Source organism: Vidua macroura, chromosome Z (assembly GCF_024509145.1).
Source record: "Vidua macroura isolate BioBank_ID:100142 chromosome Z, ASM2450914v1, whole genome shotgun sequence".
NCBI classification, from domain to species: Eukaryota; Metazoa; Chordata; class Aves; order Passeriformes; family Viduidae; genus Vidua; species Vidua macroura.
The window spans coordinates 19,392,080-19,419,690 of NC_071611.1; the positions used below are offsets into that span (position 1 = coordinate 19,392,080).

General features: G+C 36.9%; 1 protein-coding gene across 5 annotated transcripts in view; it reads left to right on the forward strand.

The window, feature by feature from the left end:
- Positions 1-27,611, forward strand: part of MPDZ (multiple PDZ domain crumbs cell polarity complex component) — a 94,910-nt gene that overhangs the window by 44,416 nt on the left and 22,883 nt on the right. For 3 of the 5 annotated variants that reach the window (XM_054002996.1, XM_054002997.1, XM_054003001.1), the window contains 12 exons: positions 605-763; positions 3,456-3,743; positions 4,682-4,805; positions 7,755-7,953; positions 10,637-10,678; positions 14,856-14,960; positions 15,751-15,843; positions 16,335-16,512; positions 18,638-18,748; positions 19,273-19,356; positions 25,932-26,094; positions 27,310-27,506. In XM_054002996.1, the coding sequence (XP_053858971.1) occupies positions 605-763; positions 3,456-3,743; positions 4,682-4,805; positions 7,755-7,953; positions 10,637-10,678; positions 14,856-14,960; positions 15,751-15,843; positions 16,335-16,512; positions 18,638-18,748; positions 19,273-19,356; positions 25,932-26,094; positions 27,310-27,506 (1,743 nt within the window). The remainder of the gene's footprint in view (positions 1-604; positions 764-3,455; positions 3,744-4,681; positions 4,806-7,754; positions 7,954-10,636; positions 10,679-14,855; positions 14,961-15,750; positions 15,844-16,334; positions 16,513-18,637; positions 18,749-19,272; positions 19,357-25,931; positions 26,095-27,309; positions 27,507-27,611) is intronic. The other 2 variants (XM_054002998.1, XM_054002999.1) reach the window with 2 other exon arrangements.

Here is a 27,611-nt window from a genome sequence, read left to right on the forward strand (position 1 = left end):
AAGAGTAATAGAAATATAGGAATGCTTACAGTGATTTTGTTGTCAAAAGCAAAATCATTTAAAATCTGTTAAAAAATCATGTAATGAATATACAGAATATATAAATGCAGTGTAAAGCACTGTAGTTTCCAGATTGTTTTTAAAAGAGTATAAAAATAACTGATCTTAAGTAGTTGAGTCAAGAGAACATTCCTGATATGTGGCACCAAGTTAAGCTCAATATTTTTTCCATGCTATTTTTTTTAAAAAGAAATTAAAAAAGAAGCCCTAAAGAAATCAAAATATAGACACCAAGAAGTACAGCGGAATTCGCCCAACACTTTGTGCTTCTATTAATAGCATGAGCGTGCCTCAGCCCCACAACTTACTCTGGTTCAGACTCTTGCATTACTTCAGATATTCTTTGCAACCTTTGAAGAAGTAGTAACACAGATTTACTGGAAGCAGAAAATTTTCCTACTGCGCTTTGCAAATGTAATTTCAATCTAAAACATGGAATGAAAAAGAAGGAAAGAATCTGTATGTAATGGCTGGTGTGCATGTGTTTGGGGCTTATGTGGTGTGAGGGCAACAGCTTGGCTGATTGAATTGCTTTTGTTGTTAGGTGGACTCTGGCGAGGCAGATCTAGCGGATGAGTCCACCTTTGAATCACAGTATTCTCTAGAGAGAGACGTCTTCCAGGATTCAGTGACAGCTCTGCATGACAGTGCCTGTAGCGGTGAGGTGAATGACAGCTTCTCTCTTCCATTATCAACTCCCAAGGTAAAATTGAGGATGGTTTTATTGATGGCAAACTTTAATTTTGAGTGTGAGCAGGCTGTATTATCAGATAGAAATGTTTTGTGTCATCCTGGTTCAAAATGCTCTATTTGCTACCAGGGTAAAATTTTGTTTAGAGTAATGCTGACGTCTTGCAGATATCTTTGTTGAAGAGCGAGGCAGATAGAAGGCACAAAACTTGGATTTTTGCTAGATAAAGCATGATTTAGCAAGCGTATGGTGAGATATTTGTAATATTAAAGGTGTGGTGAGCAGTCTGTTAGAAAAATATAATTGTCATTCAAAGCATAGTAAAGAGTGGTAACATGAAATTACTGTTTTTCTATATTTTAGTATGAAAAGCAAGAGTAAATGTTCATCCTGATTTTTGCTTTTATGCTTCATAATTAGTATGTTTCTGTGGTTTGGAATGAAATTTGCATAATGAAAAGTAAATCTGTGTATATCAAAACTCTGCTAATAATTTTTATGTAAAGCAAATGAAGATTGATTTAAGAGTATTAAGAAGATCAATAGCTTTTTTGGTTCTTGGTCACATACCCATAATGACCTGATTGTGTTATCTTTCTTTCCATGGTTTTTCATGTTCTTTTTTTCCTTTAAATCTTAAGGTTTTAATATCACTAACTAGAGCAGTCTTCATTGAAAACCACTGGGTTTGTAGTCTGTGGTCTTGAATAGAGTAGCTGCTGCTTTTTCTGCCACACCTGAGCTGCAGTAATTCCCGTTAAACTTTCTTCAATATGTTTAGCCCTTATGAGGCACTGGTTAGAAAGCAAGATTCATCTTCTAATGGTTTCTCCTAACCAACAGAAGATCACTTCTCTGCTGTGCCAGTGGGACAGCTTGCATTGTTTAACTCTATAATTGTTACTTAAATGGATTATGCATTTTACATTCTTAGGAGCATTTTGTGAGATAGAGACTGGATTTACATTATATATTACATTGAGGCTCTAGAAAGTCTTTAGTTATTTTCACCATAGATTTAAAGGTAACTTTGGTTTACATACTCTTTTAAAATACCATGGTCCTGACTTTTCAGTGTTCGTCTCTGCTAGTATGAAGTGAGTATTAAATTCTCATCAAGTAACCTATTCATGATTAAAAAAACAAACATAGTAGGAAAATCTGTTCATTAGTGAAGACTTTTGAAGCAAGTGAAATGTGGTAAAAATTAAAACAGCACTATTTGATGCTGTGAGGAATGCAAAGATATTTCAGTTATTTCTGGCTGCAGGGCAGTTGGCAGGTTCTGAGTGTCACTTTGGTGTCACATTTAAAATAGGTGTTGAAAAACATACCTAAAATAATAATGATGCTCTAGTGGGGCCACATGTTACTATAGTTACAAATTCCTGAAATTGTCTTTGTCCTAAAAAATTGCATCATTGGCTTTTCTTTAACTGAAACAAAAATAAAAATGAGTATATGATGCAACTCCTAATATATGGCATACAAAATAAATGTTTGCTTCACTGATTTGGAAATGTCCCAGCTGTATTTGAAACCTTATAAAATAATTTAAATAGATTATACTATTGTGTTCTGTTCTCAAAAAGGTAAGAAATTATGTCATTGATTATATCATGCAGATTAGTTGTATTTAGGCTCTGCTCAATTATCTTCTCAGCTATTACTTAAACCACTTATTTACTGGTAAGCCTTCTTTGATTCTTGTCTGGGGACAGAACAAGCATGTATGCACTTCATGAAAGTTGACAAAAATTAATTCTAGGGCTCTTGAGAAAAAATGTTGCAAAATATTCCCAAATCCTGGGAAGCATGTCTCCCCATCTTTTTGGAGAAGTAATAGAACAATTAATAGGACCAGTGGATAACAACTAAGACAGAGAGAGGTAGTTGATTTTGAGCTGTTTTATTGCATTTCAGAAAATAATCTCTAATATTGATACCGAGCTTCTGAGTCCTTGATATATCTTTTTAAAATCTAATGGCCTACCTGTTTTTAAAATAACTTTAGAAGGTCAGCTAGAGAATATTTGAAGGTTTTTTTCCAGAATATTATGATTCTTGAAATCCCTTGAAACATTTCAAAAGCAGGGTCTCAGAATCTTGGAAGTCTAAACAAATGTGTAGGGAACTTAGTCATAGTACTGCAGCCATAATTGGTAGATGTGCAATAATTATTAACTAGTAAGCTTCTGTAATTGCATTGTTGTATTTCAGTGTTGTCTCATTTCAAATCCCCCATATTCACCTTTTGCTGAGGTTTGACCAAGTTTTTACTTGTCACTCTTTCTGAGGAAGAGAAATCTTAATATATTTCTGCTCAGTTAAATGGATGATAACATTACATTCATATTGTCTGAACTGCTTGCAATTCCTCTTTGCTTGCTAAGTGTGCTGAAAGTAAAGACATTGGTCTTGCAAAGTTCTTTCACCTGAGAAAAACAACTGTATGCTTGAATTTTAAAAAGTTACTGAAGTTATTCAAGCTAGAGTTAGTAACTTATTTTACTGATTTCTGGTGTTATAAAGCAGAAGAAATGGTCTAAGAAATCAAGTTCACTTTATAGTAGAATGAATGCCTGTAGGGAACTGTCGATGAGGTTGATCTTGCTGATTTCACAGCAGTATTTTAGCATGAAATGTGGTTTTGAATTATACTATAAATGAATGGTGATTGTTCATTGTCTCCTGTGTTGAACAGTCTGTTGGAGAGGAATGCCCAAATGCTGCAGCTGATTTCCATGTATCTGAGAAAAATCTGTACAACATGAATTTGAATCAGAGACTGAGAGATGAAAAGTCTGTAGCGGACAGTAGCCTGGAAACTGCAAGTGATTTTACTAAAATAGATCTTTTGACACTGGAGGTTTCAGATACCAACCAAAATGAAAGTGAAAATACAGCAACATGGACTGGATCTCAAACAACATCAGAGATTGTACTAAATACAAGCCTTGCTACTACCACACAGCTTGATCCCAATGAAAAAGTAAAGTTACTTGCCAATTTTTTTTTTAATAATAATTTAAAAATCATACAGAAAGCCTGTAATTAGACCAAAGAATTTCCTGCAGAAATTGTCACAGGCCAATAGCTGTGTATATTTCTTTGATTATTAATGTCCTTTGGATATGTTAGCTCACATCAAAACTTTGGGATATAGACCTTTCTAAAACAGGACATAATTTATTTTACTGTCATCAAGACAATATTTTCTCAGAGGCTGGCGCTACAGGGGTATATACAAGTCTTCTCAGGCCTTACATCATTAGATACTACTGGGTACCCCCTGGGCAGGACAGGGGAGTTTTCTTAGCCCTTCTTAACCTTCACAGGGGCATAAGTGCAAGCAGGAGGTGCGCAGCTGGAATTGGGCCTCGGAAGCCAAGGGGAGGTGGTGTGAATGTCTTCCATCATGGTGTTCTTGTAAGCCTGTGCAGTTCAGCTCGCAGACTGATCTGTGATACTGCAGTGTGCAAACATAATTTTCTTTTATATGACAGTCACTGTACTGTATATATACAGTATATGTACATGTCACAATACTGTGACATGTATTTCTTACTTATTCCGTTTAGTGATTTATTAAGAAATACCTAAAAGAGCTGCAATTTCTTAATAAGATTTGTTACTTTAGTACTGGCAAATTGCCAGACATCTGTGGTGAATGAATCCGAAGACCTTGAATTCATTCTACTAATTTTGATGTCCCTAAATTAAAAGTGTGCTTTGTGATAGATTTGGTGTATTGCCTGAATGAAAACAGAAATCATGATGTTATTTTGATGAACTGACTTTTCTGTCTGTATAAGGAATCTGACTTAATTATGTGCATGGCTTTTGTGTCAGGCAAAAGTAGTTGAGATCAGTGTGACCAGTAATTTTTATGTTGGTAATCTGAACTGGTGTTATTTTCCCTTATGTTAGGATCAATTGCTTTTAATGGAAAAGAGATGCCCTGTATCTTTGGAGGGAAATACCACACCCCAAAATTCAGTCAAAAACATGTATGAGAAGACTATCACCATTGCAAAAGGCAATTCAAGCCTAGGTAAGTTAGTGAACTTTTTTTGTAAACTCTTCAGGCATTGGTTTCTCTTGTACATTCCCTGTTTTATTAGTAAAAACTAAATATTTTCCATTTAGTGGGGACCAGACATTCATTCTTCGCTGCTCTTGCCCTATTTGACTGTGATGGCACTGGATCCATTTGCTGTCATGGTGAGCACAAAAGTGGAATGTGCAGTCTCACTGAGAATTTGTTTTCCCATAAAGGAGTTTAGTCTTTCCTAAATGTTAGCAGAACAATTTTAATGCATTGTTTTTCAATGTACTAATATAGTGAAAACCAAGATATAGCCAGGGAATGCTGTAGAAGAGCACTGTGGTCAAAGAGCTGCAGATGAGACTTTCAAATATTTGTAAACACAGAATGGTCTTGCTTCCTGAGGATGGTCAAAAGGGACTAAATAAGCTGCTTACTTCCTTGCCTCAAGTTTGAATCCAAAATACCTCAATATTTCTAAAAATCATGTCATTGATAAATTTAATAGGTAATACTTTTGGCTTAATGATATTATCACTTTGTAATGAAGTTCAAAGTTTTTAGATATCTGCAATCTGCAATTTCCTGAACATACTGACTAGAAACACATTCTGGAATGAACACACACAACAGGTGATAATGTTTTTTGTTGTCCTGTCGTGCTCTCAGGTGTAGCCCTGGGCAGCGTGAGGGAGAAAACAAGAATAGAACCCTCCCAGAGCCCATGCCGGGAAGGCTTTGTGTTGAAAGGCAGTGATATGTGCCTCCTGTTTGTGGCTTGTATGTTTGTTTGGTTTGATTTAGGTTCCTGGTACTGTTTATTCCAGCCAACTGCATACTCTTGAAGACTCTTTGGATTGGTAGGGCAGGACTTTTGTGGGTGCTGGCTATTAGCAGTAACTCCGCAAATGCTTTAAAATGGGCTGTCCACAGAATTGGATGTTTGTAAATAGTCCTAAGTCAGGACTTCCTTGCTGTGCAGAGGTGGGTGTCAGTTTTTTACAGCTGTGGTGCTATATTTCAGTGGGCATCTTGACCTGGAATAAACTGCTTTCTGATGGCTGGATGCTCAGTCTGCCATGTATCACCTTCATGAAACAATCATCCTTCAAAATGGATCTCATTTAAAATCAGGGTCTGAAAACTAAAAATATGTAGAAAAGGCTGATAGGGTATAAGGTTTATCTTTCATTGGTTAACTACTACCTTTACTGGCCTCATTGCCAGGCTGTGTAAAGTGCATTTTGAAGTATCTGGATTTTATAAAAAGAGTTTTCTTTGCAATAAACTCTTCATTCAGTGGAGTAGGTAAGTGCAGTGAACATCAAAGCAAATTTCATCTCAAGCATAATATGGCATGAAAATACAAACTTCAGCAGGGTCCATATTGGCAGACATTTTATGCATAAAAAATAAGACTGGCATTGATATGTACAAAATATGAATGTGAATATTGCTTTCTTCTGGCTTTTGACTGCAGCATTTTTCTTCTAGTCTGAGTGTGCTCTGGCCTGGGAAGCAGCCTCGGTACAGTGACCAATTTACACACATGGCAGGACTGCTTTTACCCTTCCATTTTAAAAAAGCAGCTAAGTCAAGAACTATGAATGATGTTGAAAACTGCAGCTGCATTGATTAAATAATTGAGAGTTAAGAACTGGCACTTCTTTTTTCCTTTCAAATGGTGTCACCCACAGTTTGCAGCAGCTGTTTAATGCCAGCTACTGCTGGAGCTCTAACATTTTGACTGTGATTTTTTAAAGGATGAGAAGCACCCAGATGCAGAAGAGCTGAAATGCCATTGTCCTGCAAAACGTTTGGCAACTTTACAGTGTTATTTGCATTTTTAATCTGAAACTGTAGGTGTCCAAAGTGTGACATCAGGCTTTCAGATCTGTAATGTTTATGTCAGCATAGAAAAAGGAAAAGGGGTCTGTTGTATGTGTGATGTTTTCCTAAAGTGCTATTACACTACCTTCAGTAATGTCTGTTACTATCTTAACCAAACAGCAAAGTTAGGTTCAGAATTTCACACCACATTTCGAAAAAGTAAAAAGTCTTTTATTAAGCAGTATTAAGATGAGTCCACTGAGTGGACTTCAAGGGTTCCAGCCCTGCCTTTCACACTGCCTTAGTGAAGAATGAAGTTTTTCCTGAAACTGTTACTAGGATCTATTTAATGAGCACCAACAGTGACAACTTGTGTGTAACCAGAGTCACAATGACACATGAAGGCCATCATAAATCAGTCCCTATAGGTTCCCCATAGGAGAGGAGAGGCCAAGAGGATATCTGTCTTATTTCCCATTACTGGAAAGAAGGTGGAGTTAAAGGGTGTAAATACTGAAAAGCAGTATCCTTCTGTGCCACAGGTAGGATACTGTTTTAAGTAAAATATTGGGCTGTATCCATTAGCAATATACAGACTTTCACAGAAGTCAGAATACTCTTCTGGATCTAAGCTATGGCCCACCTAGGAGAGTGAGAAGACAGCCAGCATCTCAGTATGATCTGATTCATGCTTTCTGTTGAAAATAAGTGTGTATTTGTTTTCAGCCTGTTAATTACCTGTTTAATCATTTCACCTTCTTTCCAAAGAGAGTTGTCATAAACAAAAGTGAAATGTGTATGAATTCAGTGAACCATTAGAAGAGTGGTGATTTTAAATGCTTTTTAAGCAATTTCATTATGTTCCCTTTTTTTTGCTTAAATATTCCACTGTCTTAATTTTTCTTGTATTGAACTGAGTATGTGAACTGACAACAAGGTAAAGTTACTGTGATTGTGATTTATAATTGCTGTCTCAAAGGAGGAGAGTAAGAGCAACATTTATAGGCTTGGTGATATTGGCAGGTTGGTTGACTGACTTTTCCTTTCCCTGTGCCCCATTTCTTTATCTTTGCACCCAGAGCTGTGGCTTAAAGACATTAACTGTTTCATGTGCTTTTTTTATAGGGATGACAGTAAGTTCCAATAAAGATGGTTTGGGAATGATAGTTCGCAGTGTCATCCATGGAGGCTCAATAAGTCGTGATGGACGGATTGGTGTGGGGGACTGCATCCTATCCATTAATGAAGAGTCGACCACTAACTTAACCAATGCACAAGCCCGGGCTATGCTGAGACGACATTCTCTCATTGGACCAGACATAAAGTAGGTAAAACTAGATGATGAATTATGGTGGGAGAAAGCTGATAATCAATTTTTTTTTTTATTTATGCAAGTATTTTACATGAAAATTTTGTTATTACACATCAATTTACCTTTAAGTTGCAGTGTCAGATGGATAATTCACATTCAGATTACATTTCCATGGATTTCAAAGATGAGATCACTTGTGTGAGAGGCTTCAGATATTCTTAGAAATCACTGTCATGAGTATCATCATTATTACTGTCCTGCCTAGCTTTATTGAAAGAAGAGGATTAGACAGAATTTTGCATTTATAGTATGACTCTTCTAAGGAAAGTTACAATTTTCTCAAGATGTTTGTGGTTCTTGAAGGTAGACTGTCCTGGCCATTGCACAAGTAATTTCATCTAATTTTTTTTCAGGGGTTTTGGTTTTGGGTGCCAGACAGAAAGTATGAAATATGATGTTAATACAGAAAATTAATGCTCAAAACATTTCAGTATGTCTATGACAAACAATAGAAACACTGTTTTTTGTAGTCACTTCCTATTTTTTATTAGTACATATGAATGAGCTGTTGCTCTTGCACATAACTGTCTGCTCTTGGTAGTAATTAATACAATTTTTGAGAAGCCCACTTGAGGGGAAAGTTTCTTCTTCTCAAATTGACAAAATTTACAAAATTTTAACTGCCTTAAAGTACAATTCTTTCTAGTTGCTGTGGTTGAGGAATTAACTTGGCCCACAAGAACCGTCTGGAAATGAGGCTGATCCTGGAGATGTGAGTGGAACTGTAGGCACACTAATGCTGGGTTTACAGCTTCAAAACCTAGTAACTGTTTTCTCTGTTTAGCCTGTGGTAACATTGATTGGGTCAGATATGGAAACGGGTTAATGGAGTTGTTGGTAATAGAAGCCTCTACTTGAAAGAATCAGTCCAGTCCCAGTGTGGTTGTGAGTGTAGCTGAGGTTAAAATTGAGTTCAGAATGGACAGCAGGGCATTCCATACTCCTCCAGAAGTATTCTAGCTTGGAAGATACCTAGTGTTTTGGAAACAGGTGGACAAAGTACCTTCACTATGGCTATTAGGTTTGCTTGCCTGCCCCATAGCTGTCATACATTTAAGATTATGATTTAATGTAAGCCTGTTTAAATAAAGGGCTTTATAATGAATTACATTATTGCTCATATAATGAATTACATTATTGTATTGCTCTCAGGAATATAAGCGAGTCAGTGTTGATAAAATGTGACATTGATTATTACTGTAGAGACTACAACTCTTGACTGTCACGATTGAAGTTGGTTGTATGCACATGCACGTGTGTGTATCTGCTTAGAGATACAAATGCTGCAGCACTATTCTTCTATGAAGAGTCTTTTTTTAGTACTGTAGTTCATAATCAAATACAGGTGTGTTCACTGTTTGTGTTTATGCTTTTATAGCTGCTCTGTTTTATGTTGTGTGACTACAAGTTTTGTTTTGTAGTCTTATTCTCTTGCAGTTATGTTGGAAATACTAAAATATTGCCTTAGGTGTTCAGATTTTCCAGAGAAAAATGCATCCCATTTCTGAAAGATACTGGTATCAGAAAGACTAAATCTGTCAATAGCTTCTAAAGGAGTCTTGCAAGAAAAATGACAGTATTTTCGTGACTATATAGTTTTACTGTAGCACCATTCAGCATAATCAAACTTTTGTTTAATTTTTAACTTGAAGGAGCAGTACAGGATCCCAGAAAAATATTATTATACAAACATGTGGGTAACACCCCAAATCAGAAATTTGGAGATGAAGAGCTTCATGTTAAGATAGTTCTTTATGTTTGCTAAGAAGGATACACACCCCTCTCCCCTGTTCCCCTCCCATATTTGTCAATTCAGAGCTAATGTGGTGCATCACCTTGCAGCATTTTTGATTTAAGGGCCATCATTTCAAAGATTTAAGTTTAATCTCTTTGGTATCTTCCTTGGAAAACAAGGGTATGCTAGCACCCAGACGTGACCATCTTAGTCCCCACTGCAAATTTTACCCTTTAACTTTTAGACTGAGCGTTTTTTGGGTAGCAGGGTGCCCCAAAAAAGTGATTAAGCAAAAATATTTTGCTTCCAAAGCTGTATTTCAAATAGTATTTGCAGAGAAAACACAAAGCTGTTCTTACTGGTCATGTAAAGTCATTCTTTAATTCTGTTGAAGGATATTTGATTTTGAATAGTTGAAGAACAAGCAGCCTGAGTTTTTCCCCTCTGTGTGTAGAAAACCAGATGTGTGGCCTTACTGAATGCACTCTGTTTCACTTCTCACTCTACCTTGCCAGAAGTTCTTATATTTCCATAATAAAGCCAATGTTTTGTACTCAGCAGCAGCTGCTTGTAACATCTGTCAGATAATTATAAAGCTGAATTAGAATTCACCTGACTGAATGGGGGGATGAATTCCTGATCAAGAAATGAGAGAGATTGCAATTCCATTTTCCATGCCTCTTAATAATCACTGCTATAGACAATAATAAAGAGCAGATGTTTTCTGGGTTAGATGTAGATGAAGTGGAGGTGGAACAGGACAAAAAAAGGAAAGGAAGAAAAAAAAAAAACAGCTCTCACTTCTACATACATAAGTATGCCTCTCACATTCAGCATGAGACATTGATATTAATTAACAACATTGTAAAAAGATGCTGCATCGTATGCTTCACGTTCTAGATCTTCTCCAGCACCTGCTGATGATCAGGCCCTGTGTTATGTGTGAGTATTGGCAATTCAGAAACTCATTATGGCTGTGTTGCAACTTGTCTGTAAAATCATTCCATGCTTTAATGACATCAATAGTAATGTCAGGGATATATCCAGATATAGGTACATATTTTCTTTCTTCTCATGTATATTAGTGTGTACATGCACATGTGGCTCACATGTGGATGTGTATATATTTTTTAAATAAGAAAGATACAACTGTGTGTGTATAATTGTATTATACATTTATATGTGGCTTTAAACTTGAAGATTTGAGCATGCTTTCTAAGTCTGGAATGAAAACACCTCTATTCTAAAAAAATTATTGCTAATATTTTTTAATTTAATCTATGACAGCCACCCAAGATATGCTCAGAGCACATGTGCATGTTGTGTGTAAGTGTACAAGTTTCACTTCTAGAATTGGCATGAGTACAATGTACTGATATCTGGATTAATCTCAGTGTCATATTTTCTGTGGCACTTACATTTTACTTCCTTCATATATGCAAAGGTTTGAATTGAACCTTAAATGTTAATTACAGTAATTTGTCCTAAGCATTTTCCATACTTTGTAATTTATTTGTTGGTGTTTCAAGGTTTTGTGTGGCTGTTCAGTCAAGCATGTGATAAATGTTCCTCTATACTGCATGCAATGTTGTGTTTACAAGATACTTTCATATGTAAAACCATTGGTGTTTCCATTGTCACTGCTTTAGTTGCTAGTGCTTATTTCTGGGGGTAGGAGAAGTGGTGATAGCTCTTACGAAAGAAAACCAGAACACTTTTCTTTCAAGCTGTACAGCTACAAAAGAGAGGAAGATGGTTAAACCATGCACATACTCTCCTTTGAAATTGTTGAACTTTAATTTCTCTTGCAGTGAAGAAATATAACACAGAAGTGGAGCATACATTTATTTATTTTGTTTTCTCTGCCTTCATATCTGCTTTCTGGCCCGTGTTTCTCTTACTGTCTTCCCTGTAGCTGTATTAAGACATTACCAGTCTGTTTTGCAGATGAACTGGTGCAGTGGTGGGGTTTTATTTCTGCTTTACAGCACAAAGTTCAACAGAGTTGGCCAGAGGAGCCAAAAACACTTCTTGTTCTGTGCCCCTCATCATCCCAGCCACAAGCTGAATTGTTCAGGATGATGCTGAATGTCCTCAGACCTCACTTTGACCTCCAAGTGAGCTCCAGCAGCAATCCAGCAAGTGATGGATTTGATAACTGTGAGGTGTCTGCCCATGAGCACTAAGCAGGGAAAATACTCTTTCGTTTTAATAATATCATGCAGAACAGAGAGTAGGAAGACAGTCACATCAGTAATACAGGTAATAAGGGCAGTTAGGGAAACCTTTGCAGTTAACTGGACTTAGAAATCATAAGTGACATACAAAGATGACCTCTTCGCAGAATATAACTTTTCATGTATTTCATCCATGTAATTTGGGGGTTTTTGTATTTTTTTTTTTATTTTTTTTTTTGCAAAATGCGAATGTTCTGGTTTATGTTTGTGAAACAACTGAAGCATTACAGAAACCTAGGTAAGAATGAACGTGTAGATAAGAATGAACAGTTAAAAACATACTGAATGTTCAAGTGCTTTATACTAGGCTACTAGAATTATAGTTAAGCCCTAGAATACAATAAATGTATTTTTTCCAAAGAACTAAAATGTAACAGCTCCCAGTGAGATTATCTCAATTTTATTCCATCTGTGGAAGTCAATTAGGTAATTCAGTTGTTCAATTTTAGGTGCATTTTATAAAAATGGTAAAACAAACCTCTTTTCTTTATAATTCCAGTGCTGTACACAGAAAGGGAAGCTAAGGCAGCTTTTCGGAGACGTTTCTAAGTAGCATTTAAACTCTTTGAGAGCATCTTTTGAGTCATACCTTTTTAATGATTCAGCACAATGTCAGGTATTTAATCATATAATACACAATAGGGTATCCCAGAAGTTGGAGTGTATATGGTTTGCCTCCTTCTTGAAATCAGCTGATCTCTAGTGCTCATGCATATGGTAAGGACTACTGCTGCCATTGGACCTTGGCACTCTGCATAATTATTTGCCTTGCAGAAAAGGACTAGACAAGAGTTGATATATATTGGACACTGTACTATCAGAGGTCACACTCTGCTGTATATATTCAGTCTGAATCTGGGATAACCTGTTTCCTTTGTAGGACCGTGCCATTGTCCTTTCCATACTTAGAGCTTCCAGCTTCAGTTTAGCATAAAGGAGATTGTCCAGGCCTTCTAGCCAGAAGTTCTGGTTTCTTTACTGTATCTTTTTGTCAAGGGAAAACTACATTATCTCCTATTTATTTTTATAAGTGATGAATATAACTGAATGAATGTTACATTTTCTTACACTGAAATGTAACTTACAGGTCTTACAGATTTTGTAGAGGCAAGGTATTCTTGAGGGCCTGTTGGGTGAAGCTGCTGCATCAGCATTTGACCCATGACAGTTTTGTAAGCAAGTTACTAGTCCTTTGCTGTAGCTCAACACACTTGGAGATGGCTGAGAAATAGTAGTCATTATTCTCCAAAATTCTTTTCTGTCTTGCTTTTTGCTGCTTTATTGCTGGGTCTTCACAGAATTGCTGCTGCATATCTTTAGCATTTTGCAGTGCTAGAATGCCTTCAGGAAAGGCAGATAAGGGTTAGTGACATAGTGGTGAGAGTTTTTTTCCAAGTGTATGTTAACTTCTCAGCACTCCAAAAGGAAAATATGTTATGTCAAGTGGAGTACCATTTATGTGTTTGAAAAACGCCAATGCAGGGAGATTTATATGAATTTAGATAATACAGTTTTAGGAATTTCCACTGAAAGAACTAGGAAGTTCTGCTCAGCAGCCTAGACACCTTCCTACTGACCCTTTTTTCACTTTTCTAGATAATGGTAGATGTGAGAGGAGGTAGGGAACATGCTTGAGCACATACACAGATGGACAAATTAAGGTGGCCCTTAAAATAATTTTTGATAGAGTGTTTTAGACTGATAGTATTAGTCATATAAAATTTTATTTGTGTTTGTTCTGATGCTTGATGTATTCAGCAGAAAACTACTGAGAAGGGGGAATCAGTGGCAATCAGGGTGTGACAAAGAGGACATCAGTCAGGAAAGATGGACAGGAGACAGCTCCATGTGAAAGCCTCAGACTTGAAAGGGTGTCTTCCCAGCAGCCTACATATCCTTCTAAAGTGGCCAAGTCCTTTTATTTTTTCTTTAGCCCTGTCCCTTCCATGGGGAAATATATTTTTTTTTTTTCTTTGAACAATGTGATGTATGACAAGACAGATTTCTTTTCTGCCTTTTTTTCATCAGCCTTACTTCATGGTATACTTCAGTCTGATAGCTAAGCTGTAGATTTTTAAGAACACAAAGCATCATTAAAAGAGGGCTATCTAAGTAGCCCTGCTTATATCATGGAGGATACTGTGGTATCCTTTTGCCTCACAGATGGAAGCTTTTTAAGAAATATCCTTTAGGGCTTAATCTGTTTTCCCCTCTTTGTTTTACTCTCCCCAGTTTGTTGGACTGTTTCTGGCATTAAAACATCAAGTGGAGTCTGCACCTCATTTGTTTAATGAAACACAACTGTCTGACTGTCCTAAACTGGTTGGAAGTGCATGAAGGCCTGGAGGAAGGAGTTGAGCAGGGGATTGGTCCCTGTGGCATAGGTGGTGTGCTCTAACACATTTTTATGTCCAAACCCATGATGTATTCTTCATTAAAAGCATAGAAATCTAAAATAAATATAAAACCACCCAGAAAAGCACAAAAGCTCCTACAGGCCAACTTTCAGAAACATTTTCAGCAGTCATTAAGGGTGGTAATGGTGCCTCAAACCTCACAAATCCTTCAATGTTTGTCTTTGCATGAGGAATCTATGTTTTGAAGCTGGATTGTCTCTTGTTACATTCCTGCCACTGTTCAAGCACCATTTACTTTAATTACAAAAAATTATGTACTGTTCAGCTACCTAATTTGACTATAGATGTGTACTTGCTGCAAAGTCGCAAAGATTTGTGTAAGTGCTTATTCCCAGCATACCAGCACTGTTGCTTTGAAGTCAAGAAAGTAGTCTTGAGTGGCTTCCTCATATCCATACCTCACACCCACTAAAGGGAGGACTGGCATTCCCTATGCTAGTTTAATCATGTCCCATTTTATTGCAGTATTACATATGTGCCAGCAGAAAATTTAGACGAGTACAGGGCCAGTCTGGGACAACAGACAGAGGGAACAGTGCCACTTGAACCTTTTCCTTCACATATTGTCAGGTGAGTCAAAAGGGTTACAACTTTCTCCAATAGCTCTCAAAGGTAACTCTTTCCATATACCTTGCACATTTTGAAAATGTAAGTTTTATTTTAAAAGAGATGAAAGTTGGATGATTTTCTTCAGACCAGCAGTCACTACAGTAAAAAGCTGTTAAAAATGCAGTTTTTGCTTTGACTAGCAAAATTTTAAGCATTTTTTCAAGTCTGTTTGATCTGTCCAAAAAGGAGATTGAATTCTTTCTCATCCTAAATTTCTCTTAAATACCATGCAATTGGATTTATGGATGAGCACAAATACTGAAGTATTTCCAACATAAGACTTTGGTATCGATAGTCTTTCCAGAACATAACTGGAAAGAATAAATTGTGTCGTTCTTTTCCTTCAGTTTCAAAAATTCATTGCAGTTACAGTCCAAAATTTTTAAGTGATTAATAATTGTTTTTTTGCAATTCATTTCCAAAAGCAGTAAGTTTAGTTGAGTGCTGCTGTTGTAATTTCTTCCATTTTGAAAACAATAAATTACCTTTAACTTCGATTTGATTGTAGTTCCAAATTGCACGTTGTTGTTCTGTGTTGTAGATAGAAACTTCATTGCAATTAAGAAGTGGACAGGGAATCCCTGAACACCATATATATTCTAAAAGACATCAGAAAAAGAAGTTCCTTACATGAATATGGTGTACAAATTCTGATACTGTCAGGGTGATTCAATATATGAAATTTTTCAGAAAAATCTAGTGATTATGTGGATTATTCAGAAATTAATTGCATGTTTGTGTTTATCATCAGGGAACTTCCAGAGCTTCCAGAACGTGAAGAGGGGGAGGGAGAAGAAAGTGAACTTCAAAATGCAGCTTTCAGTAACTGGAACCAGCCCAGAAAGTAAGTGCAGATCTACAGTAAGTGCACGTTACAAAATGTCATCTGAAATTCAAAAATTCTGAAACATATTTTGAAAGGAGTAAAACACAACAGAATCGCTGCACTTATGTACGTTGTGCATTGCAGGAGTGATTAATGATTGACTTTTACTGCCATTGGGCTAAATCCCTGCAGTCTAGCAGTGTCTTGATTGTTATAGTAATTTATCTCTAATTATTCCAAGCTGACTCATAGGGATCAAGTCAAGAAAGATGAAGAGAAAGATTCAAAGTTTCTATTAAAACTCAAAACAAGCTGACCGATACTAGGCTCAATTTCAGCATTTCTGATCAATGCAGTAGAAAACTTCCACTGAAAGAGAAAACTTTGCAAGGAGGAGTTATTTCAGAATTTTTAAAAATAATTGTGCAAATCCAGGTGTCTTCAGTGTGCATTTTTGTCATAATCACAACAAATTTTAATTTTGTTTGGTCCTTTTTTTATCACAAAAGGGTCGAACTCTGGAGAGAGCCCAGCAAATCATTGGGCATCAGCATTGTTGGAGGACGAGGGATGGGAAGCCGCCTGAGCAATGGAGAGGTGATGAGAGGGATTTTTATCAAACACATCCTGGAAGACAGCCCAGCTGGCAAAAATGGAACACTGAAAACTGGAGATCGGATTGTAGAGGTACCATCTGAATGCCTTTTGCTGCAATTCCCCCAGCATCTCAGGAGTCACTGAGATGGATGTGTGGTGGGCTGACAGCTGTGCAATTGCCATAGCTGATACCACTTGAGCCACACAGACTGTAGTACCATCTGCTGATGTTTGTGTGCAGACAGCTGCCTGCTAAGTTGAATATTCAGCATGAAACATATGACTGACTGTGTGAGCAGGGGTCTACAAAGCAAGCAGTTCGACTTGCCTATTTGAAAACCAGAATGTGTAGGAAAAAGCTTAAGTTTGGTGAAACTAAAAGATTTTTCATACCTTTTGCTCTTTTTCACTGGGTAGCAATAGAAACAGCCAGTGCAGACCATGCAATGAGTACCAGGATTATTTCCATCTTAAATCTTAATTGATTCACATAGTTTTTATGCATCTTGTGCAGGAGTTAAGGGAGGTACATTTTTTTTTCTCTTGACATGAAGAAATCTGTGTTTGATCCTTGAGACATCAAGAACATTTTGCCCATGCCTGAGTATAATGTAGCCAGTGGTATTTCAGGGTGGGATTTATCTTAATTTCTGTTCTACTTAGCTAGTCCTGTGCTCATGCAGCCACTTCTGCTTTGTCACTTAAATATATTGCTGAATGAACATACTGAAGGGAACAGGTCCTTCCTGACATGACTATCAATGTCAGATATTGCCCTGTCTCAAGTGTCAGGCTAATAGCAACTGCCTCCATTTAACCCTGCTGGATGTCCTTAGCTGACTATTTATTAGCTGAAAGCACAACAGGCAGAATGATGGACCTGATTCTGGCTCAGACTGGGCTTGACTTACTTGGTGGTACTGAAACTGCAGTTTGCTGTCTGCTAAAAGATCAATATTGAGGATCTTGAAATAATATCTTAGTATAGGTAGCACTTTCTGTAACAGGATGGAACAGTTTGCAGTGTATAAGAAGTTGGGAGGTGGAATTTTGCTTTAAGGCCACAAAGTTAAAAACATCCATTTCATCTGAATAACTGGATTTTTGTGAGTGCAGTTGTCGCTGACAGTGATGCTTGCAGAAACTGGAATGGGTGAGTGAAAACAAAATGTGTTAACGTGACTGTTTCTGAATGAATGGTTTCAATTTCTCAAGTTGTGGCATATGTAAATTTCCATCTCTGCAGTGCATACAGTTTTGCAGATATGGGAAGTTGGAGAGTATTATTGTTCTTGTTCAGTTCCTTGTATATTGAGAATTTCTCTCAGATTGTTTTTGTGCTCTCTTATTTGCATTGGATGATTAAGTTTAAGGTAGAGTTAGACAATTAAAAAGTTGTAGGGGTAATCCTCGTCATATAAATTTGTGTACTAGAATTGCCACTAACAAATAACCTTTCTGTGTTAGTTTCTAGCTTTTATTGTGGTCATTGTGACAATACTTTACTGGTGCTAACCTCACCTTAACATTGTTCTTACCTGGATAACAGGACAAATTCTTTTACACACCCATACATATACAGACATGAAAAAAAAAAACAACCAGGCACAAATTTGTCCTTAGCCATCCTGTGTGCATGCATTCTTCCAGAAGATAGAAAGCTTTTCACCTCTGACCTAAAAATTTAGCTTCTGAAGAAAGTGTCTAGTAGCTAAAATTAATCTTGTCTTGCTTTCGGAAAAAAGAAGATAAAACAAAAGAAAAAAGTACACTGTACTGGCTTAGTACCCAATCATGAAAGGCTCTCCAGCACCTAACAAGTTTCAGTTTTAAAATCTCATAAAGTCCTGGGTAATAGTTTTTTCTTAAGGTGGGATTTGCAGGAAGCAGTATTTGGTAAACACTCCTACTGTCTTCGGATTATCATATCTCGTCTGTTACATTGCTTGTGGGAAATCTTACAGAGTCTGAACTAAAAATGTTGGAAAACGTTTTTAAAACAGAGGAATAAGGGAATATTTATTTGATGTTCTGCCAGTACTCCTGGAAATATCAGACCTGTCTTTGAGGGACCTCAGGGCAAGTCAGTAGAAAGGTCCACTAGAAATGGAGGTTTGGGCTTAGGTTTTAGTCAAAGTTTCCTAACCAAAACTCAGAACTGACTCATGACTCTTGTAGCTTCTTGCAATGTTAAGATGAGGCCTTCCAATTACAGGTGGATGGAATTGACCTCAGAGATGCCAGCCATGAACAAGCTGTGGAAGCCATACGGAAGGCAGGCAATCCTGTAGTCTTTATGGTACAGAGCATTATAAGCAGACCAAGGGTAAGCATAAAGAATGTGAAAAGAGATGTAATACATAGTAATAGATGAAGCAAATGTTAAAGATGGTGGTATTTGGGAATGGGATATTTAATCCTGAAAGTGCCATCTCAGCTATTTTAGGAACAAAGATTTGATTTAAGTATTATTTCCATTTAGAATGAAACCGATTTGGATTTGGAAATACCCTCCAGCACACCGTCCTCAAACTATTTTGAAAAGCCTCAAGAAAGATAATTTGTTGGGGGGCAGAGTAGGAGTCTAACTAAAACCATCTGTTAGAGATTGACAGCGTGTCTGAGGAGCGCATGCAGAAATACAGCACCTGTTAAAAAATTCTGTGGACATTAATGAAAGGACCTAGAAGTACACAGAAGTTTTCCGTCACTAAGCTGCATGGACGTTGCAGACAAAAGTTACAGAGCTTTAATATAAGTTGCTTGCATCACTAGAAACTAAACTTCCTCATTGTAGAGTCTGTGTAATCTGCATGTTTATTTACTTGTCTCATAACTCTTGTTCCCCAGCCAGAGTCTCTTTATAGCCCTTCTTCAGCTTCTGCTCCCTGTGGGCAGAAAACTACTAACCCATTTTATCGTCAGTCATCTAAGGTAAAGTTGCATGAAAAGGCTCTGTTGAATGTTGATTATTGACACTCAGACTACTGAAGTAATGCTTTTGTATTTGTTGTGATGTGAACAGAGTTGCTGCTACTGAATGCTTAGGCCAATTTGGGATGGAAATGATGCCGTTACTTTATCACTACTTTTATTTAGAGAATGCTCCTTTGCTATTTTTGATTGTAGTTCTTCATTCTCTATTTTCAAATTAAGCTTGTTGGTTATTTCTTGACTGTACTAACAAACTCTTGTTTCTCTGTAAGCAGAAACATTACAAATGCTCTTCCTGTACCTATACAATATGTTGTGATCTTCATAAATGGCACTATGTTTATTATTTTCATATTTTGAAACTTGCATTTGTACTTAATAATAAGATCTTATAAGAGAATATCCTGCTTCCCTTCTTGTCCAGTCACCCGTGTAGCTAGCTGCCTGCACACACAAGCTATAGTTATTATGGTACCACTATGTATTTAACCAGGCAATCAGTTTTAAGTGACAGGTAGCTAATTTCTTCCATTTTGTTTCATGCAAGGTTTAGTAGTTAAGAGAGAGCCTGTGTGTACTCCAGAACAGCCTGAATAATGCAACTGGCCTATGAAAAGATAGTGATAGTGATAGTTTTGATAATGAGGAGTTACCCATCAAGTCTGTTTTTCATACCTATACCCCACTGTGTATTTCCGAATAAGAAACAATATATCACTATGATTATGGTCCCATAGTAGTGTTACAGCATTATGCTGTATGAAATGCTAGCTAGTTTCTGATAACTTAGCATCTTGGACACATTGATAAAATTCTGAATGGAAGTTAGTTGAAAAAAGGAAACAACCGAAAGAAAAAATCCTGTTACTTTAGGCTTTGATTTGAATTTTAAAAAATAGTTAAAGAGAGAACTCCCTTTATTTTAGCATTTGCTCTTCTTGTCCTAAACTGTGCAAAAAGTATGCTAAACTGAACTGTTCAGGCAAATTCAAAAGCTCCATATTTTATCATAATAGTCAGTCCATATTAATACAATGCTGTTGCATGGATTAGTATTAGGGCTAGTATTTTAGGAGCTGTGCCATCATGACAAAATAAAAAAGGCAAGATTTTGAATGACTGTAGCTGAAACTTTGTTTCCTGTTTTACTAGGATTGTACTGTTGATATATTAAGTGTTTGTGATGCTTATTTTAATTCCCTAAAATTTCAACAAAATACATTTTAAAATTCTATGTGCATGACATGCAATTGGTAAAGTGTAATAGAATGATTACAGTAACAATTTACTTTCCACAAACCTTTCTTTATAATATAAAATCAAATGGGAATCACATATGCAGAAAATCTTGTATCTAGGGAAACAGCCTGTTGACTCTGAATGACTTGACAGTGAATAAACCTTGGTCATAGCATTACTTTGTCACTGCTGAAGATACAGTAGAGCCAAGACATTTGTTGTCCTACTGATGGAATTACTTTTTTGCAACATGGTATTTGAAAATAAATGTTTAGGGATGTGTTTACTATTTTCAGGAGTATTTAACAAAACAAATACTTCAAGAAACTTTTTAAACAGCACTTTAACTTTTGATTAAATTACTCTTGCTATAAATGATCCTGGAAGGTTTTCACATCCCCGTCCATACTGTTTTCCAGCAGTTAAATTTAGAGGTAATTGCTGGATGGATACATCCAGTGTAGAAATTTCTTCTAAGTAGACACAGTATATTTCCAACATAATATTTGAAATCAGAGCTGTTTCCTCCTTATTAAGCAGATTCTGACCTCAAAATAGAATACAGTACAAAAACTACATAAGGAACATAAATGGTCAAATTATATCCTTTTATCTGGTCTAAATGTGTAAACTCTTTTTTCTGTTAAATGATAATGAGAAAGTACCTTGCTTCAGGGGAAGACTAGAGTATCTCATTGCAAGAAACTATAAATTCAGGCAGTTACACATGTATATGCTCATATACAGAGTGTTCTGTGAAAGTTATTATTAGATAATAAATCTGCTTAGAGATGCCTAATATTACTAAGCCCTCATTTTACAAAATAAACAGTGAGTGTATTATCACAGAAGTTAAATCAAATAATGAGGATCTGTGGTTTTCAAAATAATTCTAAACCTATTGCATTATTACAGATATTTGTGTTAATCCTAACCCAGAAATCCACAGTTTTTTCAATTAATTAATGTGTAAGAGTGTCACATATGTTTGGAAAAAATTGTTCAAATGTCACAGCACATAAAGGCAGTGTAATTCTGCACTTGATGTACTTTGTGGTCTAGAACAAGTGTGAGGATTGGTGCTTTTCCTCTCTGCTGATAGAGCATCAGAAACACAGGGTAAATACAATTTTGCCCAGTTTCACATATCTGTTGCAAGTGCAGAATGTGGGCCTTGTTCAGTTAGCCCAAGCAACTGAATGAATATGTTTTGATTCATGAGTGAAAAGGGTTCATTTAAAACTTTTTTTTTGCTTAGTTTCTATTATGCTTTCCTTTTAGAGCCCTTCCCTGCCTTTTCTGCAGAACAGTGTTTTCAGTAGGCCAGCTGTCTTCAGCAGCACTAACCCATTTGCTGATTCTTCTCAGTTCAACACTGCTAAGGTTGGATGATGACACACTATCTTTTTACTCACCAAACATCCTACGTGTGGTTCTTTCCCATTGCTGTCTCTCTGTGTTTAAATTCTTTCATACCAGTTTATGTGCTGTGCTGATGAGCTTGAGAGCTCTAGGTAGTGAATTTAAAGACATAGACGTGCATATACATAGAAGAGTTACAGAGAAGTTAAAAAATGCCAGCTCCATTAATCATAACCACTAAAGCTGATCTATTCAGAGCTACCAAAGGAATAGATTTTCAGTTATAAGATCAGTCCCTGACATGTCTCTTAAAATACCTAAGTGTAACTCTCTCATCAGTGTAAGGTGTTCTGCTGCTATGTATTTCTTTTTGGATTTTTGTGGTTATGACTTTCCAGCTTTGATATCTCTCTCTTTTATTTTTGCATGAAAAAAACCAACAAACTTGCGGCTTTTTTTTTATGATGCTTCATGAAAATATTTTCCCTCTGCTTCTTGAAAACTCTTTTCACACACCATGAATAGGATACTTTGGAAATAAAAAAAAGTTACTCTTTTTTTTGTGGCTAGTGCATACTTACTGCATGTTATTCACAATGGGAACAGCATTAACCTCTAATAAAAAAACTTTAATACTAATATGCATGCATTTTTTATTTAATGAAATAATTTCTAGCTGGTTTTACATCTTGGAAGTGATTGTGCCCTCTGTCTATTTTCCTATATTGTCAAAAATATTGAATGTGCAACAAACACAATATGATATGTGGTGTATAATTGCATGTGTGTTTTGAAATCTCTTTTTGTGTTTGTTACAGTTCTGAAGAAAGGGAGTAGACATGTAGCATAAATGATGACTTACATTTTCTATATTTTCAAAAGTATTTCTGGAAAAACATTGCATGCATTTTAAAAGAAAACCTGATGATCCTGTAGTTTATGCATAATTCCTTTCTTAGCATTGATTTAAGAATGGCCTTTTGTCATCTCTTTCCTTTTCTGAGCTCAGGTTCATGTGTAGTGAGGAACTTTGATGAATCAGGGTCCTTAGTAACCCTTTAAATACTTTTGTCCATTTATAAATCAAGTTAATAAAGTTGTTGCAGTTAGTAAAATGAATCTGTAATTGAAAATGAGTTATTGGTTAATAGTACTGTGTATTGCCAAAGATGCTATAACATGTGGATTGCTGTTTTCTGTTACTGTAGGAGGTATCGAATCCAATTAGGGTTGCCTTCCGTTGTTCCCCAACTAACCCTTTTGCTCCCACACCATTCAAGGTTTGTCTTAATTCCCATCAGCTGGTCCTACTGTCTATGTGCTGTACATTTGTACATGGCCTGTGATAACTTCTGGAGTACTGCTTCTTCTGCCGCCTGTGCCTTCATTTTTTCAAGTTCCAGACTTGCTGCCTTTTTCAGTATTTGCTTGGATGTGATCAGAGTGACCCTGGTAGCTAAGTGGGTTCAGCAACTGTTGGATGCTTTGTGTTTTAAATGAAATACTGTGGTGTGGCACACTGAAAGTATTTCATGAGTTAAAGCCTTTTAGGTTTTTGTGTGTTGCCCGATTCAGGGAACAAAAGTCTTATGTGTGTATAAACTCATGGGACTGGCTTCTGCTTCTGGCTGTTCAAATGTGTCAAGCTGAGTTCTGCAGACAGGACATGTTCCCATCCCCCTAAATGGCATTGTAGTACAGTTTTTACCCTCCTACAAAGGACCCTTGCTTTTACTTTCATTTCAGCATTTCCTTAAACATCAGTAATGATTGAGTTGTGTTGTTACACATTCACAAAAAGATACATTTTTGGTACAAAAAGATCCATTTTTTTGTCAATCATATTATGGTAGCAGCAGTTAATAGGTGTTAATCTGTCAGGATGTAGCCCTACATCCACACCTTGCAAATCTTCCAGAGGTCCTCTACACCAATATTTTGTTGCTTTTTTTGGTCATGTTTCCTTTAGGTTTTGCTGTTCTTGGACACTGTTGTTTACAAACAGTACCTATAAAGTAATATGTTAATTTTGGTTCTAAAACATAAAAACTAAGGTTTGCTGATTTGGTTTGATCTCACACTTGTACTGCATTTGTGTTGCAAGATAATGGTAGTTGGGGAGGCTATAGGGGGTGACTTTTGTCATATTTTTTTCTCCTTTGTCCAGCTGAAGAAGGGAGCCCACCAGCTTTGGTGGGCACCTGGCCTCCAGACAGGGTCAACCCACTACAACACTGTATTTCCTCATTTTTCCATGATGTTATTCAGCTTTAATAAAACTCTAGGAAGACCTCTGAAAAAAGTGTGTTTCTAGAATTTCTCTCCCTTTTGCCCCTCCTCAATGTGGAGTTGTATTACCAACTTTTCTTTTTGTGCACACATGAATTTTTGATTATGAAAAATAAGTTTTAATGTTACTAGGTAGTGTTTCTACTCTTCTCTGATTCTAGTAGGTGACAATGTCTGTGCTAGAGTTTTGTTGCTTCAGTTTAGGAATGTTAGGTATCATCTTAGGAGGATGACATTGTCTTAGATAAATTATTTGCTTCGGTGTCACTTCTCACACTTTTGACATCTAGTGACTTCTTAGTTAAATTCCTCAAAGAAGTTCCTAAATGAAAGGAAAATCTTCAAGCAGAAGCAGAATGAGAGAACTGAAATAGGGCATTTGCAATATCTTTATATCTTTGGAGTTACAGAGTGAAGATAAGTAATTTTTATTTAACCTTTCTTAAATTTCAAAATGACTAAACTGGTAACTTCCCAGATTTCTCAACACCTTCAATTTGAAAGCTGATAAAGTTTTCCGAGGTGTATGTTGTTATTCATTTCACAGTTGCCTCTGATGAAGAGATTATTACCTGAGTGATTTTGGCCTCTAAAGGCACCATCTGAGATACTGTGTTCAGACTTGCTGATGAAGGTAGTGAGAACAGAAATGATGAGAATAGGGTTATGAAGCTAGGGCAGCACACCTGAAAACTTGAGTGTTACAAAAACTTGGTTTTCATTTAAAATTCTTGTTTACTTCAGTAGCTGATCTGCCAAATATCAAGGTCTCTTGGGCATACATAAGCTAAAGAATGATGATATTAAGAGAGAGCTTTCTTGCTTACATGTTTACTTTAAGCAAGGCAAAATTACACAAATTTCACATAGTGAAATTCCTTATGAGAGTTTGTCCATATTCCTCAAGGAAACAGTCTTGAATGGAAGCTTTCAAGGCTGTGGATTTGGGCATTTAATCATTATATTTCAGTAGTTGTGCGTTTATACCTCTTAACTTTGTGTGAATATGAATAGAGCACATCAAGACCAAAAGTATCTGTCTCTTGTGATTTAATCTGTATCCACATTTATTGGATCTTCTCTGTGTGGCTTGTAGGAAACCAGTAGATGAGACTGAAAAGGTCCACTCACTATGGATTTCTTCAGTTATCATCTGTTCAAATTTGGTTTTTAACTGTCTTTTTAGTTAATATTCCAGTTGCTTTTTTTTTCCTGTAGGTATTTTTGAAAATTCACTGCTTTTTTTTTTTTTTACTTTCTCTTTCCTCATATTTGGCTTACTAAGCATATGATGGTTAGGAAATTATATGTGATGACTCTTAAAAGTAAAATTGGTTATAAATCTTTCACAAATCTGGTATTAAAACAAAAGCACTTGAGTCTTCATAAGAGGCTTTTTCTGAAACATAAAGTGACACATAAAACTTTACTGAATTGGGCTTTTACTGTGAATTATTTGCTTCCAGATACATTTTGGAGTGATGTTTTTTCTTACCTTGCCTGGTGTTTGTTTCTGTCTTTGATCTCTCCACCTTTCTGTGCACTGTTATTAATTTAGAGTTTCAGCTGCTTGGTATTGAAACTTTGAAGCTATAGTCATTGCCATTTTGACATTTTTGTGTACTAGTTTGCCCTGCAGAGAGCCTGCATCTTCTTAGCCACTTCATTTTTCTTATTCTCCACAGGCATTTGGTCAGTCTGACACAGAACCAGAAAAGACTTTGCTTTGTAACCTGCCTCTGCCCCCTCCTTCAGCATTTTCAGGAATGAGCTCTGATGTTGCACAGTCATCTTCTGTCAGAGTCCCAGAAGATGTGGAAAAGGAGGATGAGTTTGGTTACAGCTGGAGTAAGTTTTTCCTGTGATAATATTTGAAATGCTTAGTATTAAAATTGCATTGTAAAAGACACAGGTGTGGGGGTGTGGCGTCACGTTCCTTTCCCCGGTCCCGGGCAGCTCTGGAGAGCCTGGCTAAAGGCGCTGTTTCTCGGCCAGACCGGGGTGCCGTGTGGACTGGGCGCTGTGGCGTTCAGCGCACAGGGTGGGGCTGGCCACACTCTGTAACTGGTGCTGGGATGAGGCAAAGAGGCGAAGGAATGTCCACTCTGTCCTGCGTGGCTGGAGAGCTTTTATAGTCTGCCCCCAGCGCCCGCATGGACAGAAATGGCGGGGAACAAAGGGACTCATGAGGTTTTACAGAGGGTGAGCCGACGGGGGTGGAAGCCCCCCTCATCCAATGGGGACAGGCAATGGGGGAGTGACATAGACTACGGCAACCAATGGGGACACGACAGGGGTGTGTACAGGGTTCTGGGACGAATAGAGAATGTATTGATGGGGTAACAGACACAGAACTCTCAGGAGTGAACAGGGGGGTGGTTACAGGACTGGCATGGGGATGCTCCAATGGTAGGTGACCCGGAGTGGACCACCGCAGGGGGAACATGGGGGTACACAGGGGTACACAGAACCGGCTAACTAACATTTATCAGAACCCCTAATCTGAACCGAAACCCAGGATGCAGCATGGGGGCATGCAATTTGTCCTGCTTCTTTCTCATGTGTGTCATGGTTTGGGTGCTAAGTTGCTATTTTAGTTGTGTTTGGTCAGATGCACATAGTAAAATATAAAACTCATTTCTTTTTCTTCATTGCATTGCAATCGTTTTTTTTTTTCTCCATGGTCCCAATTCTATGTAGGACTACTTGAAGAATTTCAGTGTACTCCAGGTAACTGTTGGCAGTGACCAATGTGATAGTATCTGTTAGAAAGTGTTACTGGAGAGAAGATTACTTCTTTTGTGTGTAAATTCTTTTTTAAGAAAAGTTATAATATTTTCTGAAGGTATAAGGAAAACAAGAAGCTAGAAATACTATTATAAATCACCTAAGGCTTAGTTTAAAAGAAGGTGTGGTTTACTGGTTTACACTGAAAATTTAATCATCCATTTTGGGATTCTTCTGTCAGATACTGCACACTGAGCACTGATTTTGACTCTTTAGGTAATTTGTGAAACTTTCTAATGTAAATCCAACCTCTGCTACCCATACTTTTACATTTAGAAAAGATAGTGCATCGCTATGGAAATCTACCAGGGGAGCTACACATGATTGAACTGGAAAAAGGAAAGACAGGTCTGGGACTTAGTCTTGCTGGTAACAAAGACCGATCCAGGATGAGTGTCTTTATAGTGGGAATTGATCCAAATGGAGCAGCTGGAAAAGATGGCAGGTTACAGATTGCAGATGAGTTGCTAGAGGTGAGTTTTTGCAATTTATACTGAAGCCCAGATGTACTGACTTCAAATACCAGATTCTTGCCAAAATATGTATGTTTTTCTGTAGACTTTGAAATCCCATGTTTA